The sequence below is a fragment of the Lissotriton vulgaris genome, chromosome 9 (assembly GCF_964263255.1).
Source record: "Lissotriton vulgaris chromosome 9, aLisVul1.2, whole genome shotgun sequence".
Lineage (NCBI taxonomy): Eukaryota > Metazoa > Chordata > Amphibia > Caudata > Salamandridae > Lissotriton > Lissotriton vulgaris.
Genome location: NC_141697.1, coordinates 64,469,259 through 64,488,012, shown reverse-complemented (window position 1 = coordinate 64,488,012; position 18,754 = coordinate 64,469,259). Strand labels below are relative to the sequence as shown.

At 47.3% G+C, this 18,754-nt stretch overlaps 1 protein-coding gene across 5 annotated transcripts in view; it reads right to left on the bottom strand.

The window, feature by feature from the left end:
• The window catches only part of RYR3 (ryanodine receptor 3), a 1,864,151-nt gene that overhangs the window by 857,534 nt on the left and 987,863 nt on the right, over positions 1 to 18,754 (bottom strand). For all 5 annotated transcript variants that reach the window (XM_086937034.1, XM_086937032.1, XM_086937031.1 and 2 more), the window contains one exon: positions 1,018 to 1,238. In XM_086937034.1, the coding sequence (XP_086793160.1) occupies positions 1,018 to 1,238 (221 nt within the window). The remainder of the gene's footprint in view (positions 1 to 1,017; positions 1,239 to 18,754) is intronic.

Here is an 18,754-nt window from a genome sequence, read left to right as displayed (position 1 = left end):
TTAAGATGGATCATTTTCACCTGCATAATTTGTCAATGACACTCCCCCTAATGGAAATTAAACATGGGATAGCTATAGTTAGAATTCAAGGAATGCATTTGTCAAAGCTTTTTTTATTTGTATTGTCAATCAGTCCACTCTTGACGTGTGCAGTCGCTGATTGTGATACTGCACGCTATGTAAAACAATTTGTGGAAATAAGAACAAATCTCAAGCCTGCAAACAGACCTAAGTTTGACCATTTGTTGCTACAGGGGGAAGTAACAGTGGGTTATCTAGAAGGCAATACAAGGATTGTCCCTTAACTACCTCTACAAATCTCTAGTTCACCTTTGACAAACCAGAAAAGCATTGCAATAAAAGCAAGTTCTAATGTGTTGCTTCTGTCACTGGGGCCATGTGATAGGGTTAGCTGCCAGTGTTGCGTGGTTCTATTTAGGGTTTCGGTGGGCTTTGGAATGAACTGCAAAGATAATGTCTTAACCAGAAGATATATTTAATTATTGTGGAAAGTCTCATTCATACCTATAAAATGTTAATAAAGATTTGTTTTATTGTGTTATATTGTTGGCGTATGTCATCCTCGTGGTGCATTCAATTACATTTTTTATAGTACCAAATGAAGAGAAACACTTTAAAGTATATGTTTGCCACAAAGGTAGATAATTGGTTCTTACTAAAAGAAACATCTGGAATTGTCATTCATATGGCACTTATGCAGAAGATCGGCATTAAGGTCTGTTTAGGAAGGAAAGTGAATGCTTGAATGACAGTGTGGTTCCAGCATCAGCAGCACCTGAGCTGCAAGGAACCTGGAACCACATTAATAATTTAATAGAACAAGAACACAACACACCTCAACAATGAATAAACACAACTTACTGTAAAACTCCCTTTTACAGATATGCTTGAAAGCACTGAAGTAAGATTTTCCAAAGGAGCATTTGAGCACACAGAAGGCCATAACATCTGTCCTCCAGTACCCATGAAGAGAGCCTGGGGCAGTGTCATACTTACTGGCAAATAGCGAGCAGGCACTCCTCAATGGTGTCCCTCTGCGCCTTAGTGAGGGAGCGGCCCTTGGACAGCCTGTAGATGGTGTGAAGCGTTGAGTCAACCAGGGATGCATAGTGTTCGGTGCCGGAGAACAGGGGAGCGCACCGTGTCAGCACCGGCAACACCGCTGAGCAGATATACCTGTTCAGAGCCAGAGCCATCTCTGTGACACTCAGAGCCGCCTGGGTACAGAAAATGTTAAACAGTCATTTAGTCAGGACATACCATAGGACAGCCAGATCTGAGTTTACTGAGACAGGTTACTCTCACATATTGACACTTAACACATTTAAATACATTCCTGTACACCAACCCACATTTCAGCATTATCTGGCAATGTTTTGAAACTGTGACACAAAATCAAATTGGAATTTTGGAAATAGGCTTGATACTGCAAAATAAACCTGGTTCCATAATGCAATATTTACAAATGAAGTGCCCCATCACGCTTAGCCACCACCAGTCCCAGATTATGGAAAATGAGTTATGCCGCGGGATCATCTACATCTCTCAGTACACCCAGTAGGACGTATTTGGGATCAAGAGGGATGGTCTTGCCCACTGTTGTCCTAATTCTTAGGTAGAAGGCCGCTTAAACCACTTTTCAACATCAGTCTTCTAAGGTAATAGCTGAATGCCATTAGAGAGTAAATAAATGGAAATGAAAAAAAACTTCTCTGTAGATCGAAGAGCACCTCATAATTATGCATCATCAAAGTAAAAGTGACAGCTACGTCAGTATTGTTATCCTATCTTTGTCATGTAGCGCGTTAAAAGTGCAAATGTATAAAACAGTCAGTCAAAACAAGACGCTATCAGAATCAATAAGTAAACATACTATGATATAGTAGCCACCACCAGAAACTTAAAAACAGAAAACACCTTTTATGGGCATTCACGTGCGTTATCCTCAAGAATACCAATGAGGTGACTGTTTATCATCAATATACGCATTATTAACACCTTACTGTCTATTTGGTGAAAGTTTCCAACCTGGGAGGTTCAGGAAAGAACTCCAGCTATCTAGCAACACTTTTTCCTTGGAGGCATTCTTCAGATGTCATTCACACCAGTGTTACAAGCAAATGCAAATAAGCAGTCTCCACTGCTATCACTTTTGAGAAGTCCTTGAGTGGTCATCATGTGAGGCCAAAACTCAGGCACTGATTTGAAAACGCCTGACACCCACTGTGAATGGAAGATATTTCATTGTTGTCGTCAGAACTGGAATATACAGTGCCACTATCCAGTCTCATTACAGTTTAAAGGCTACATTTCAGTCCCAGTGTAAACACTTATTTGAAGAGTGATCAGAATTATGAGGTGTGTGATAATTATCATATATCCCTGCAGCTTTCCCTTGATCGATTTCAGCAAGCCAAACCTACTGACATTTACTGGGTGGACAAAACTTTTTTTTCAAAAGGCAAAGCAGTTTCTGCATGTTATGCCTCATTTTCCTCTTGAAAACTCAGAGTAAAGAGAACTTGCAGCTTGGCATTTGCCTTCTGTGGTAAATACCCCTCCCTATTCTGCCTAACTTGTACTTAGGGTATTAGTGTGCTATCACTACAAAGACCTGTGATAAAGTATGAACCAGAATTTTTCCTTTTCATGTGCTTGTGGAGGGGTATCAGATTTCAATTGCTCTATTTTGCCTTTCAGGACGAGAAAGAGCCTGGGGTGAAAGTTACCTGTAACTTTGGTTCCCCAGTATTGGTAACTTTCATAGATTCCCATGCTTTGTATCATTCCTCCATCGTCGGAATGAGAGCCTCGGTAAATAGAAAATACCATAGCAGTAGGTACAAAAGAGAAACTAGGCCTAGGCCTCATCTCATTTCGTAGGATATCCACCTCTTTTTGCAAAAGAGACCAAAAAAAATGCAACAACCAATGAGAAGAGCCTTACCCCATAGAACCCTCCTGAGAGAGCCTCAGAGCCTCAGATTTTCGTAGCCGTTGTGTAACAGTAACTACATCTGTTAAAAGGCTGAGCTTTCCCAGGGGAGGAGGGTGGGCGCATGGGACTCTATGAAAGTTACCAATACTGGGGAACCAAAGTTACAGGTAAGTAACTTGTTTTCTTGCCACAGTATTGGAACTTTCATAGATTCCCATGCTTTGTATAAGAGTAGCTAGCAGTAAGCCATAAAAAGCACATTTTGTTACAGGAGTATCAATAACATTTTTATTATACTTATTCTCATAGGAAACAAAACTTAACATGTTACCATAGAAAAGAATATAGTATCTGTTACAAAATGTGCAATACAGGAAGGAGGGATTGTAGGGAAAGCTCACCTATCATTGAAAAAGATTTCTCAGGACTGCCTGTCCAACAGCAGCTTCGCTTCTCATGGAAGAGTCCAAGCAGTAATGCTTCGTGAAAGTGTGGGTACTGCTCCACGTAGCTGCTCTACAAATGTCTTTGATAGGGACTCCAGCAAATAGAGCCACAGATGATGAGTATGATCTCGTCGAATGAGCCCGAACACGTCTTTCCAGCGGTTTGCCCGCTTCTTGGTGACAAAAGTGAATTGCATTAGAGATCCAGCGAGAAATGCTTTGCTTTGAAAGAGGAAATCCCTTCAGCGGAGCACTATAAGAAACAAAGAGCAGAGAAGATTTCCTGAAGCTTTTTGTCCGTTCCAGATAGAATTTCGAACATCTTTGGACATCCAAGGAATGCAGCGACCTTTCTGCTGGAGAAGTTGGTCGAGGGAAAAAAAGATTTTAGAACCACAGGCGCATTCAAATGGAAATTGGATGGGACCTTTGGAATGAATTTTGGATTTGTTCTAAGGATGAGAATGTCCTTCTTGAACAGCAGAAAAGGTTCCACAATAGTGAGTGCCTGGAGCTCACCTATCCTCCTAGCCGATGTTAAGGCTAAAAGAAGAGCCAGCTTCCATGAAAAAAATGTAAGATCCGCTCTGTGAATTGGCTCAAATGGGGCTTTCTTGAGATGAGTCAGAACTAAATTAAGCTGCCTGACTGGAGGCGGAGGCCGGACTGGAGTAAAAACCCTAAAGAGGCCCTTCAGGAATTGTTTGATAATTCTTGCAGACCCAAGAGAAGGACCTGAGGATGTCCGCCTAAATCTAGAGATAGCAGCCAGGTGTACTTTGCTGGAGGAATGCGCCAGACCTGACTTAGCCAGAGAAAGAATGTAAGGCAAAATCTGGTGAGGAGCTGAAGTGTACGGATGGAGATTCTGCCGTTGGCACCATAAGCAGAAACATTTCCATTTTGCATGGCAAGTCTTATTTGTACTTGGTGCACAGGCTTGAGATAGTATTTCTTTACACTCCCTAGTGAGGTTCAAATTCTGGAATTCTCTGTGCTCAGGAATCACGCTGTCAATTGGAGTGAGCTCGGACTTGGATGCAGCACCTGACCCTGAGGCATTGTCAATAGAGACGGAATGGGCCATAGGTGAATTGGCTGATCTTGAGAGAGTAGGAGAAGTTCCTTGAACCAGAATTGTCGGGGCCACACTGGTGCGATCAAAATTATCCTTCAAGGTTCTGCCTTGAGTTTCCTGATCAGCCTCGGAAGTAGGGATATAGCGGAGGAAAGGCGTAAACAAATGCGCCGGACAAGGCTATCGAAAGAGCATTCACCAGTGAGCCTCGATGGTGATCCCTGCTTGGTTAGAAACGGCATTTCTTGTTTTCTGGGGTCGCAAACAGGTCTATGGTTGGAGTGCCCCAATCTGAGAGGATGTTCTCGAGAGTGCCCTGATCCAGTTGCCACTCGTGACTGATTGATTTTTCAGATGACTCAGTGCATCCGCTGTTGAATTGAGTGTACCTGGGAGATGTTCCGCTGTGAGAGAAATCCTGTGGAGGATTGCCCAGTTCCATATTTCTTGGGCTTCCCTTGAAAGAACCCGGGATCTTGTCCCGCCCTGTTTGTTTATATATTGCATGGCCGTCATATTGTCCGTACGAACCAGCACCGACCCCTTCTGTATTCTTGGAAGGAAAGCTTGTAAAGCTAAATGAATGGCCTTGAGTTCCAGCAGATTTATGTGGGACTTGCGCTGCTCGGGCGTCCAATGACCGCTCACCTGTAAATCCTGCAAAACTGCTCCCCAGTCTTCTAGTGAGGCATCTGTGGTGAGAACCATGGGAGCTGGGGAGATCCTGAAAGTGAGACCCTTTGAAATATTCTCCTTTATCGTCCACCAGTTGCTTGCGCTTTTCATTTCTAGTGTTACGGTTATTTTGTCGTCGAATGAGCCTTCTGCTCGGCACCACTGCCTGTCTAGATGTTCTTGCAGTGGACGCATTCGTAGCCTGCTGTGCGGAATTAATGGTATAAAGATGAGATCGATCCTAGTAGCGATTTGTACAGACGGACCGAAAGGGATTTCCTCCTTTGTAAGAGACGAGCTGAGAGAATGAGTCTTTTTTGTCTTTCTTCCGAAGGGAAAGCTTTGCAGCGATTTGTATCCAGAATGTACCCTAGAAATCTGGCCGACCTGGATGGTTGAAGGACCGATTTGGATTTGTTGAATTGAAGACCTAGTTGGTTGAAAAGTTGAATGCAGCTGTTGACCGCCTTGGAAGCCGCTTGAAAGGATGGAGCCTTTATCAACCAATCGTCTAGGTAGGGAAAAAACTCCAGAGATTGCCTTCTGAGAAACGCCGCCACTGAGGCCAATACCTTTGTAAATATCCGTGGTGCGGACCTGAGGCCAAACGGAAGCACCTTGAATTGAAAGCGGCTCTTAGCAACTGTGAAGCGTAGATATCGTCTGTGAGCTGGATGGATTGGCACATGGAAATACAGAGTTGCCATGTAGTCCCCTGGATTGAGAAGACGTAAAATGTCTTGAAGAGAAACCATTCTGAATGACAACTTTATGAGATAGGTGTTGAGCTCCCTTAGGTCTAATATTGGACGCCACTTTTCCTCCGTCTTGCAAACCAGGAAAAACCTGGAATAAAAACCTTCTCCTCTTTGAGAGCGAGGTACCGGTTCTACTGTCCCCTTGATGACTAGTTGGTGGGCTTCGAGACGTAGAAGTCGCAGATGTTTTGACTCGGTGGCGCAAGGAGCTCTGGAAGGAGGAAGCTGTTGAAATTCCAACGTGTGGCCGAATAGAATGATATCCAAGACCCACCGGTCTGATGTAATGAACATCCAGCTGCATAGACAATGTGAAATCCTGCCCCCCACTGATGTTATCAGAGGGGGAGAAACAGTAGAAAGAGCCAAGAGGCCGCTATTGCCGTTTAGATGAATCTCTTCCCTGGCGACCCTGTCGACCTCTTGTTGGTTGGCGAGAGAAAGTTGCAGATTGGCCTTGCCTCTGAGAATATTGTTGCTTGTAGGCTTGTGATGATTAGGAATATGAGGAGTAGCGTTGTTGGTATCCTCCTCTATAGCTGGAAAAACTCTTGCCTTTTGCCCCTCGGAATGGTACCTTACGGTATTGTAAAGTGCCTAAGGACTTGGCTGTTTCAGTGTCCTTCTTGATATCTTGTAAGGCATCATCTATGTGTTTTCCAAAAAGCATATGACCATCAAAGGGCAAATCTAAAATCTTATTTTGCACCTCAGGGCGAAACCAGGTAGCCCGAAGCCAGCCCTGTCTTAGTACTGCCAAGCCACGAAAAGCAGTTGTGGCTATGTCCATGGCGCAGTCAATTATTTCAGAGGAAGAGCGCTTCCCTTCCTCTAAAATCTTCCTTGCATCCGCTTTAGCACTCTCTGGTAACTGATCCACAAACGGAGACATATCGCACCACATTTGGCGATCATATCGTCCCAAAATTGCGAGTGCATTGGAGGCACGAACCAGGAGACTTGACATTGAGGAGAATCTTTTGACCACATTGTCAAGGCGTCTACCCTCCTTATCAGGTGGAGAAGCCAAAGGGTGCCGAAGGATTCTTTGACTTCCTTTGCGCCGCCTGCGAGATCACAGAGTCTGGCCTCGGTTGGCCAACCAGGCACGCGGGACTACCATCAGGGGCCTTGTACTTTTTCTCCAACCGCGGTAGTACCGGAACAACGGTTGCTGGAGACTGCATGACCTTCACACCCTCAGACCAAACATGCTCTATGATGGGAATAGAATAGATTGATTTCTTGTATGGCTCAGTGAAGTCATAGAGGAAGCAGTCTGATTGAACCATTGGAACTGGAAGTCCGAAGCGTTTTGAAGCTCTTTCCATGAGGGTATGGAAACCTCCTATGTCAGCTGGAGGTGAGTCTACCGGATCCGGTGAAGGAGAAGGTGGATCTGGAATAATGTAATCGTCCCACTCTCTATCCGGATTTGGGACCTTTGTTACATTTTGTCCATCATCAAAGGAATCGTCATCATTATCACCATACACCTGTCCTGAGGTGACACCATATCTCTCCTCCGCAGGTTCATGTTCCCTTGGCTGAACCTCGACAGCTGCAGAGGAAGGTGGCAATGGTGGAGGAGGTGGCTGAATGGATTCGGAGGCTTGGGAAGGAAATCTTCTCCTATAATCCATTAACATGATCTGCAGTTCATTTATCAAAGAAGAAGGCATAGAAACCATACCCTGTTGAGATTGATCCTGCATTCTCTCTCTAGGAGGAGGCTGTTGTTCCTCCTCGTAATAGCCATCAGAGTCAGAGTCCTGGTATTTTACCTGGAGCTATAAGCGTCCCCATATGGACTATCATCATCAGCATCTGAATAGTACGTCTCTAAAAGTAAGGCTGGAGGCAAGGGCATCACTCTTCGCAGGGATGTCATGTCCGGTGTGATTTGGCATCTTTCTATGGAGATTTTTACCTTTTGTACCATCGACGGGATCACCGGCGACAGGATCGTCGTTGACATCGCTGGCGATGGAGACTTCGTCGACGAGAGCACCGTCGACGGAGAGAGAGTCATCGTCGACGGAAGGGAAATCGTCAACGGCCTAGTCGACAAGCTCGTCGTCAGTATTACAGCAGCCGCCGTCATTGCCATCGTCGTCGTCCTCGTGGTATTCGACATCACTGTCGGCGTCATCATCGTCAACGTTGAGGAGATTAGTCCCGTGGACGACAAAGAGAATGAAGCTCCAGTCGTCGACGCAGCCGTCGTCGAGGCTGTCGTCGTCGATACTGTCGTCGTCGACGCTGTCGTCGACGGTCCCGTCGACGAGGCAGAAATAGGAGTTTTCTGGATTTTCGTCCTCGACGTACCTGAAGATGTCACCGTTGACAAGCGGGTTTTCTTGTCAGATTTTGGTTCTCGAGGCAGGGAAACAGGTTTCTTAAAACCTTTTGCTTTCCCAGGTGGTGGAGAGATAACAGAAGGCCCTTGAGACCCCTTCTGAGAAAAAAACCACCGCAGACACCAATCCCTCTTTCTCCTTTGCACCTCGGTGAGGAGATTTTCGGGGACTAGACCTACTAGACCTATCAGAGGTCTTTTGAGAGGTCTTAGACAGAGGCTCAGCAGATGTTGAAGGGGAAGACCTACCCCTCTTTTAAGATCTTCTTGAGGAGGAAGCTGAAGAGGAATCTGTTATATCTAAGGTTTTTACCTTACATCTTCCCTGTTTCTCTGCCTCTGCTGTTCAGCCAGTGTGAGTGGAATGTTAGCGTGAGTGTGATGTCATTGGAGTGTTTGGTATTCTGTGAGTGGACTGTCAGTTGGATCCTGTGCTGAGCAGCAGAGAGGATGCTCCTGGTGGGGCTTTGATTACTTATATACTGGAAAACCTATCTACAATCTAAGAAGAATAAACTTATCATCTGTAACCTATCCAAGTCTTCTGGAATTCCTTACCAGGATGTAACAGAATCTTCGCTGTCGCTGGAAATGACCTCCTTTCTAGACTTCATCTTTTGCAGCCAGGCCAGAAGTCTTCCTTCTCTGTCCCTTAATGTCTTAGTAGAGAAGGGCCTGCAGATTTTACAATCAGTAGCTTTGTGATCTGGATACAAAAATGTATGTACAATCCTTATGCTTGTCCTCCACATAAAGTCTTTTCTTTGAACAGGTAGCACAAGCTTTGAACAAGGCTTTCTTCTCTTTATCTGACATCTTGAGAAAAAAAGGTTGATTTTCCAAGTTGTAGAAAGAAAAACGGAGCAGAGCTCAGAGGAGACTCCCTTAGCACAACGTGCGGTAGAAAATCTGAGGCTCTCTCAGGAGGGTTCTATGGGGTGAGGCTCTTCTGATTGGTTGTTGCATTTTTTTGGGTCTCTTTTACAAAAAGAGGTGTATATGCTACAAAATTAGATGAGGCCTAGGCATAGTTTCTTTTTAGGTCTCGCTATTCGATGCGCATGCGCATCGAGCTTGCGAGCATATAGGGCTTTAACCAGAGTTAAACTAACTGGGCGATTTGGTGCTGTGCCCGTGGCTTTTAGGTCAATGCGCAAGCGCATTGACCTAAAATGCGCGTGCACATCATCAAATCGCCAGTCAATCGCCAGCAGCACTCCTCCCCTGCTGCTTCACACCCTCATGCCGCTCTCCCCACTCCGCCCCCTCCCCTGCCCGCCGTGTCGCATTTCTCCTCCCCCCTCCCCACAGCAATGCCCTCCGCCGGCCGTACATTCGCTTAGACGGACGCAGGCCGTTCAGAATTGGTTAACCTTGTAGATACCCTTGATACCTTACGGGACAAACACAACTAATATAATTAATTTAAACCCATAGCTGTTTTAACGACCAGGCGAAAATAAAGTGAGAAATACACGTGTTGGCTCTTCTGAAATGCAAATAGCAGTACAATTCAATACACATATTTTGCCTTCCCTAGAGGCATCGGGCCATTTACCTCTGGACCACGTCCCCTCCCCTGCCCGCCGTATCGCATTTCTCCTCCCCCCTCCCCACAGCAATGCCCTCCGCCGGCCGTACATTCACTTAGAAGGACGCAGGCCGTTCAGAATTGGTTAACCTTGTAGATACCCTTGATACCTTACGGGACAAACACAACTAATATAATTAATTTAAACCCATAGCTGTTTTAACGACCAGGCGAAAATAAAGTGAGAAATACACGTGTTGGCTCTTCTGAAATGCAAATAGCAGTACAATTCAATACACATATTTTGCCTTCCCTAGAGGCATCGGGCCATTTACCTCTGGACCACGTGTGCAAAGGACCACAATTTACAAACATCCAAGCAGGCGGCCCCTGCCAGGAGGCAAACCCTCTCCACGTGCACGAGAAGCCCTGAGAATCAGGAGCTCAGATAGTGCACACATAGGCCGCAGTGGCCGGCTGCCAGCTCCCAGACTCCTAGCGTACATTTATAAGCGCTGTAATGCAACCCTTCTCACACATTGTTCTTTGATTGATGGCAGCAGACACAGCCGGCACCCGGCATTAATGGGATACTGTGAATTACTTTACGCTGGCACTCGCTTTCCCTCAGTGAAAGTATCCTGGCTCTACAAAAAGAAACCGGCTTTGTGGAGCTTTGGGTATATTTATCACCTGATAATTCCCACCCTCTGGGGGCTAGACGGCGGAGGTTCCGGGCGTTACCATTACTAAAATCGCCAGTTTAGAAACCGCTTAGCGGGCAGCGTCCCCTCTGGGCATACATGGAATGTGCCGGTCCAGCTGTGGAAGAAATCACACACATCCTGCTTAAAACTGGCGCAAGGACACCCCGTCCAGCAACAGAGAACGACTGGGGAGCCAATCAACGGCCGGAACCGAGCGGAAGCTTCTCGGCGGCTTCCTGTGGAAGATTTGCAACGATGACAGGAGGAGCAATTAATAATTGTACAGCTAAATGACAAGAGCAACAATCCCACTGCGCGCTTGGAAGTTAGTTTCACAGCTCGGTAGACTCAGTTCGATTACATATTCTGCTCACCTGGAGCCCAACAAATGCTCCAAAATAAATATTAGAAACTCTCCTAATGCGTAATTAGCGATGATGTGTCCACCCACCTTCCTGTTTTGCTGAAAGCTTCCATGAATCATTCCATAACTAGAGGGATCAGAGGGGGTCAGCATTAATAAATAAATGAATGTAATTACCTTTAAGTAACACGCCTTGGCTGAACTTCTGCGTCCTCCCTTGTGGCCATCTGACAACCAGGGTCACATGAAGGGCGCAGCCAAGTGTCCAGATATTCGCCCTACAATCAACCCTTGCAACAGATGCTATGTAGTGTAACAAATAAACAAGCGACACTCCAGATGGGCAGCTGTACAATTTTTTTTAATCAATACAACTGCATTTAATTAGACACTATTCCAAACACGTAACACAGAGGAACACAATCAGTTTTTTTTAGTCGCAGTGACTTCTGAGCACATATATATTTTTAGGGCTCGCCTGCTGTGCGCATGCACCACATCCACCACCACATCCACCACCTCATCCACCACCTCATCCACCACCTCATCCACCACCTCATCCACCATCGCATCCACCACCGCATCCACCACCACCACATCCACCTCCACCACACACATCCACCACCTACATCCACCACCACATCCATCCACCACATCCATCCACCACCACATCCATCCACCACCACATCCATCCACCACCACATCCATCCACACCCACATCCATCCACACCCACCAACACCACATCCACCACCACATCCAACACATCCACCACCACATCCAACACATCCACCACCACCGCATCCACCACCAACACCGCATCCACCACATCCACCACCGCATCCACCACATCCACCACCACTGCATTCACCACCACCACCACATCCACCACCACATCCACATCCACCACATCCACCACCACCACATCCACCACCTCCACATCCACCACCACCACCACATCCACCACCTCCACATCCACCACCTCCACATCCACCACCTTCACTTCCACCACCACCTCCACATCCACCACCACATCCACCACCACATCCACCACATCCACCACCACATCCACCACATCCACTACCTCCACATCCACCACCTCCACATCCACCACCTCCACATCCACCACCACCTCCACATCCACCACCACCTCCACATCCACCACCACCACATCCACCACCACCACCACATCCACCACCTCCACATCCACCACCTCCACATCCACCACTTCCACATCCACCATCTCCACATCCACCACCTCCACATCCACCACCTCCACATCCACCACCACCACCTCCACCACCACCACCACCTCCACATCCACCACCTCCACATCCACCACCTCCACATCCACCACCTCCACATCCACCACCTCCACATCCACCACCTTCACATCCACCACCACCTCCACATCCACCACCACCTCCACATCCACCACCACCTCCACATCCACCACCACCTCCACATCCACCACCACCTCCACATCCACCACCACATCCACCACCACCACCACATCCACCACCACCACCACATCCACCACCACCACCACATCCACCACCACCTCCACATCCACCACCTCCACATCCACCACCTCCACATCCACCACCTCCACATCCACCACCTCCACATCCACCACCTCCACCACATCCACCACCTCCACCACATCCACCACCACCACATCCACCACCATCCCCACCACATCCACAATCACCACCACCACCAACACATCCACCACCACCACATCCCCCAGATCCACCATCACCACATCTATATGTGTGTGTGTGGCTCTGTGTGTGTGTAGGTGCAAATGCAATGTTCTTGGATTTTCGTCACAATAAAATACACTGAACATAATCTTCACAAAAGTTATTTACAAACGTTTAAGCTATTGCCATTATAAATTACAATAACTTTTATTTAAGTATTAATTATTTACAAAATTGAAAGCCATTGTTATTTGTAATATCAATACATCTAAGTCACGTAAATACAACACACATTGCATTACAAATGCTATAGGTGTCCCATTTGCGAAAGTTCAAACTATTGACATTGTAACTGACAAAGCTATAAATTTTGCTATTTTTAAAACCAACACAAATAAAAAAAAGTGTCATTTACAATACCAATCGCTCAAACTTTCCTAATGCGAGACCTATTGCATTTCCAATGCTTGTTTGTACCTACTGCTATGGTATTTTCTATTTACCGAGGCTCCCATTCCGCGACGGGGGAATAATACAAAGCATGGGAATCTATGAAAGTTCCAATACTGGGGCAACAAACATTACCTTCTTGTGGCGCCAGTTTCATGGTTCAATTTTGCAGCAATTTTGGTTAGCCTCTCCCATTTTAAAAACATTTGACTGCCAATGTCTTACGACTATGTTAAAGGCCTGAACAAAGAATGCTGAGTCTAACACAATATAATTACACTATAGTGGACTGTTTTCAGTAAAGCCAGTATCAATTCCAGTATTTTTGCTATTTGGGGTGTGGAATCACCTACGGTTGTGTCTACATATATGAAAGGAGTTTGAATTCGTAACCTACGTATTTTCCACTACTGTACAACCTGCAGGATATTTACATTTTGTGCGTACAGCAGACTGAGGTGAAACATCTGGATAAAATAGTTTGGTAAGCTACTGCAGGAAATTTGTAAGGTGAATGTGGAAGTTTCTATTGGTTTTGTAAGAATTCTCAGTGAACGTTCTTATTTAAACAATTGTTTTTGTTTTCCTGAAAGAAACTCTGTAAGTGGAAGTTTTTATTTCAGAAAAACAAAAACAAAAATAATGGGCAAGACTCGCAGAGGATTTTCTACCTGTGTGTGGGACCCACTGTTTGTTTTCCCTGTCTGGATGTGCCATGTCATGCATGGTGGAGTCGGGAAGAAAAAATCGATGGCGGTCTCCTCGCCCATATATGGCTTGGTTGACTATTACTACTGTGACTCCGCGGCCCTGAAGCAGATGGGTCACCGCAACATGATTTCCAACAGTGAAACTAGCTTTGGCTGAACCGTTATAAACCTAGAGGGCCCCCCAGCTGTAAATGAGGCATGGAAACCAGAGGTTCGGTAGGATTGGAGCGCTACCAATTTAAAGGCTGAGTTCTTCCTCTGCCAAACTCTAACTAAGCTTGATCATTGTTTTTCTTCTGCTGCCAGGTAATACCAGTTACCAGTTGGAACTGGTAATGCAAATGCTACTTACCAGTATGCATCTGTTCTTGGCATGTAGGGCTGCTGACATTCATATCTGTGCATAGATCGCCGCCTAGTGTTGGGTCCGGATGATTGCACATTGTTGTCCTGGAAGAGTCTTCGAAGTATCACGAGATAGGTGGCTCCTCCCCTGGACTACAGTGCGCATGGGCATCGCCTCCATCCCCAGATTGTTTTTAGCCATTGGCAGAGATGGAGTGAAGTATGTGAGTGATGCCCATGCTATGAGCATATGTATATATATATATATGAATACTGCAGCTGCTACAGGCGCCGGGGAGGAGGGTGGGCGATATGAATGTCAGCAGCCCTACATGCCAAGAACAGATGCATACTGGTAAGTAGCATTTGCAGTTCGAGGCATGTGGGCTGCTGAATTCATATCTGTGCATTGAATACATAGCAGTCCTCCTATTATTGGCGGCCGCCCGTGCCAGCTGCAGCGGTCTGAAAAAGTGTTTTGAGAACAGCCTGACCAACAGCTGCCTGCTGTTTGGAGTGCACGTCTACACAGTAATGTTTAGTGAAAGTATGTGTGGTAGACCATGTGGCTGCTCTACAAATATCTTCTAAGGGAATGTTACCTAGGAAAGCCATAGAGGCCCCCAACTTTCTGGTGGAGTGGGCTCTTGGTGGAATTGTGAGAGTACGTTTAGCCTTAGCGTAACAGATTTGAATGCATTTCACGATCCACCTAGCGATCCCAGCTTTGGAGATAGCGTTTCCCTTGTGGTGTGAGGCAAAAGCAACGAAAAGTTGCTTGGTCTTACGAAAATCTTTTGTCCTGTCAACGTAGTACATCAGGGCTCTTTTAACGTCAAGGGTGTGGAGCATCCGCTCCGCCAGCGACTCTGGGTTTTGAAAAAACACTGGCAACTCAATTGTTTGGTTCATGTGGAATTGAGATACAACCTTGGGTAAGAATTTAGGGTTAGTGTGGAGTACCACCCTGTTAGCGTGTACTTGGAAGAAAGGTTCCTGGATGGTGAGCGCCTGCAACTCGCTAACCCTCCGTATCGATGTAATTGCTACTAAGAAAGCAACCTTCCAAGTCAGAAACTGAAGCTCACAAGAGTGCAGTGGCTCAAAGGGAGGACCCATCAGCCTTGTAAGAACCACATTGAGGTTCCATTCCGGAGCTGGTGGTGTCCGTGGTGGAATGACTCTTTTGAGTCCTTCCAGAAAAGCCTTGATAGCAGGGACCTTAAAAAGTGATAGGTGTTGCCTATTCTGGAGGTATGCTGCCATTGCAGACAAGTGAATGCGGATGGAAGAGTACGCCAAATTGCATTGGTACAGGTGGAACAGGTAACAAATGATGTTCTGAAAGGATGCATCCAGCGGGTCAATATCGTGGTTTACACAGTAAACGACAAACCTTTTCCATTTAGCCGCATAACAAGCTCTAGTAGTGGGCTTCCTTGCCTCCCGAATGATGTCCATGCAATCGGGGGGAAGGTTGAGGTAGCCAAACTCTAGGACTTCAGGAGCCAGATCGCCAGGTTGAGCTGTTGCGGATCTGGGTGCTGAATGTCGCCATGGCTCTGCGTCAGAAGGCTGGGCGTGAGATGAAGCCTTTGATGCGGTACCACGGAGAGTTCCAGAAACGTGGTGTACCATGGTTGGCGAGCCCACGTTGGAGCAACCAGGATGAGAGTCATCGAGTGCTGCCTGAGTTTGCGTGCCACCAGCGGTATCAGAGGTGCTGGGGGAAAAAGCGTACGCAAATCTGCCTGACCAGTTCATCCACATCGCATTGCCCTGCGATTGCGGGTGTGGGAACCTGGCGGCGAAGCTTTGGCATTTTGCGTTCTCCTTTGTGGCGAACAGGTCTATCTCTGGATGACCCCACCTTTGGAAGTACGGTTGGAGTACAGATGGATGTATCTCCCACTCGTGCATTTGGTGGCTGTGCCTGCTGAGCAGGTCCGCCATCTGGTTGTCCTTGCCCGGGAGATGCTCTGCCATGAGGAAGATGTTCCTCTGAATGGCCCACTTCCACATGCTCTGAGCCAGATGAGACAGCTGCGGAGAGTGTGTGCCCCCCTGCTTCTGAATGTAGTACATGGCCGTCATGTTGTCCGTCCGGATCAACACGACCTTGTTGCACAGATGTACTTTGAAGGCCTTCAAGGCCATGAAGATTGCCATCAGTTCCAAAACGTTGATGTGCATCTTCCTTTGCTGTAGTGTCCATAGTCCCTGCACTGTGTAGTGGAGTACATGCGCTCCCCATCCCTGGAGAGAAGCGTCCGTTGTCAGGATAATCTGTGGCACAGGCTCCTGGAACGGTCGGCCCTTGCAAAGGTTTTGTGGATTCCACCAATGCAGAGAGTTGTATGCCCGACCGCTCACCAACACTAGGTCTGTTAGTTGCCCATGAGCCTGAGTCCACTGACGTGCTAGGCACTCCTGAAGCGGACGCATATGTAGTCTCGCGTGCGGAACGATGGAGATGCAGGAGGCCATCATGCCTATCAACTGCATGAACACTTTCGCTGGAAGCGAGTGCTGAGGTCTGAATCGTTGGATCAGCGTCTGGATACTGGCGATTCTCACTGAATTTGGCTGCGCAGTGGCTGCCAGAGTGTCTATCGTCGCGCCCAGATACTGCCGTATATGGGCGGGCTGGAGATGGGATTTTGGGTAGTTCAGCGAGAATCCCAGATCGTGCAGGAGGTGAATTGTGCGGGACACGTGGTCTGCGCACTGCTGTTCTGTCTTTGCCTGAATGAGCCAGTCGTCCAGATAGGGATAGACGTGGACGTTCTGGCGTCTTAGATGCGCTGCCACAGTCGCCAGGCACTTTGTAAAGACCCTTGGCGCTGTGGTGACCCCGAAAGGCAGAACCCTGAACTGGTAGTGCTGGTCTTGAATCGTGAATCTGAGGTACTTCCTGTGGGAAGGATGCAGGGGGATATGAAAATACGCATCCTTCAGATCTAGCGTAGCCAGGAAGTCCCCCTGTCGAAGCAGGGGGAGGACCTGCTGCAACGTGAGCATATGGAAGTGCTCCGATAGAATGTACCAGTTGAGGGGCCTGAGGTCCAGGATGGGCCTTAGGGATCCGTCCTTTTTGGGGATTAGAAAGTACAGAGAGTAAACTCCTGTTCCCCTTTCTTGCAGTGGGACGAGCTCTATTGCCCCTTTTTGCAGCATGACTTGAACCTCCTGCTGCAACAAGTGCAAGTGCTCGCCGGACATAGGACGGCTTCTTGGAGGTATGTTTGGTGGAGTGGAAGTAAGTTCCAGACAGTAACCGTACTGGATAAGAGACTTGACCCACCTGTCCGTGGTGATGGATTTCCACGCGGGCAGGAACTGCTGGAGTCTCCCCCCCGACCGGTGTTGTGTGGTCGAGGGGCAGTGACAAGGCGTCACTGTTTGTTGGCTGTGGAGGACCTGGAGCTGTTGCTTCCACGTCCCCTGCCTTTGATGTTGTTGCCCCTATAACCACCTCTACTCTTGTTGGTGTATGAGGTCTGGGTGTTGGTCTTGTAATACTGTGTGGACTGTGATGCCTGACTCCTTGAGGTGCCTCTGTTATTGGAGCGGCGAAAGGAACCACCCCGAAACTGCTGAGACTGGAGGGCCCCCATAGACTTGGCAGTGTCCGTGTCTTTCTTCATTTTTTCAAGCGTCGCATCCACCTCAGGGCCAAACAGGTGGTCAGGATTAACTGTTTGGTTTAGGATGGTCGTCTGTATATCTGGTTTGAATCCTGATATCCTAAGCCATGCATGTCTCCTCAGCAACACGCTAGTGTTGATTGCCCTGGAGGCAGTATCAGCCACGTCCAGCGCACATTTGATGGAAGCGTTGGTGATCAGCTTCCCCTCCTGAATCAACATTTCCCCTGCCTCCTTGTACTGATCAGGCAAGTGTTGCAGAAGTGTTTCTAGGGTGTCATAATGCGCCCTATCGTAGCGTGCAAGTAGGGCCTGCGTGTTTGAAATGCGCCAAATATTAGCTGCCTGCGCAGCAATTCTTTTCCCTGAGGCTTCAAATATTTTTGACTCTTTGTCTGGGGGAGGAGCGTCACCCGTGGTCTGCGAGTTCGCCCGCTTACGTGCGTTGGATACCACCAAAGAATCCAGTGGCAAGTGCCCCTTGATGTAAGTTGGATCCGAGGGCGCTGCCTTGTATTTTTTATCAATACGAGGATTGACGACTCGCGCCCGAGTGGGCTCCTTGAAAACCTCTGGCGCATGTTTCAGCACTCCCTTTAGCATTGGCAATGTCTTGACTGACTTCTCAGCCACTGAGAAAGTGTCAAACATAAAATCGACATCCACAGGATCTGAATGTAAGTCAACATCATGATTAGCTGCAGCCCTCTCAATCAGAGCGTTGAAGGCTGCAGAGTCCTCTGTTGCAGAAGTCTTTGCAGCAAAAAGCTGCGGTTCCTGACCCGACTGAGGGTCCTCAGGGTCGCCTCCGGCAGACCAAGGTTCATGTACCTCCTCTGGATCCGAGTAAGCTGGATAGTTATACTCGTCCTCTTCATCTCCGTCACCTTCCCCAGCGTTTGAATGCGTTGGTGAAAGTTCTAAATTATGTGGAGATGCAGGCTCTATAGGGGCAGAAGTACCCGCAGAGTCCTTCTTGTGTTTGAGTGGAATACGATAATGCTCCAACACCGGCTCCGTG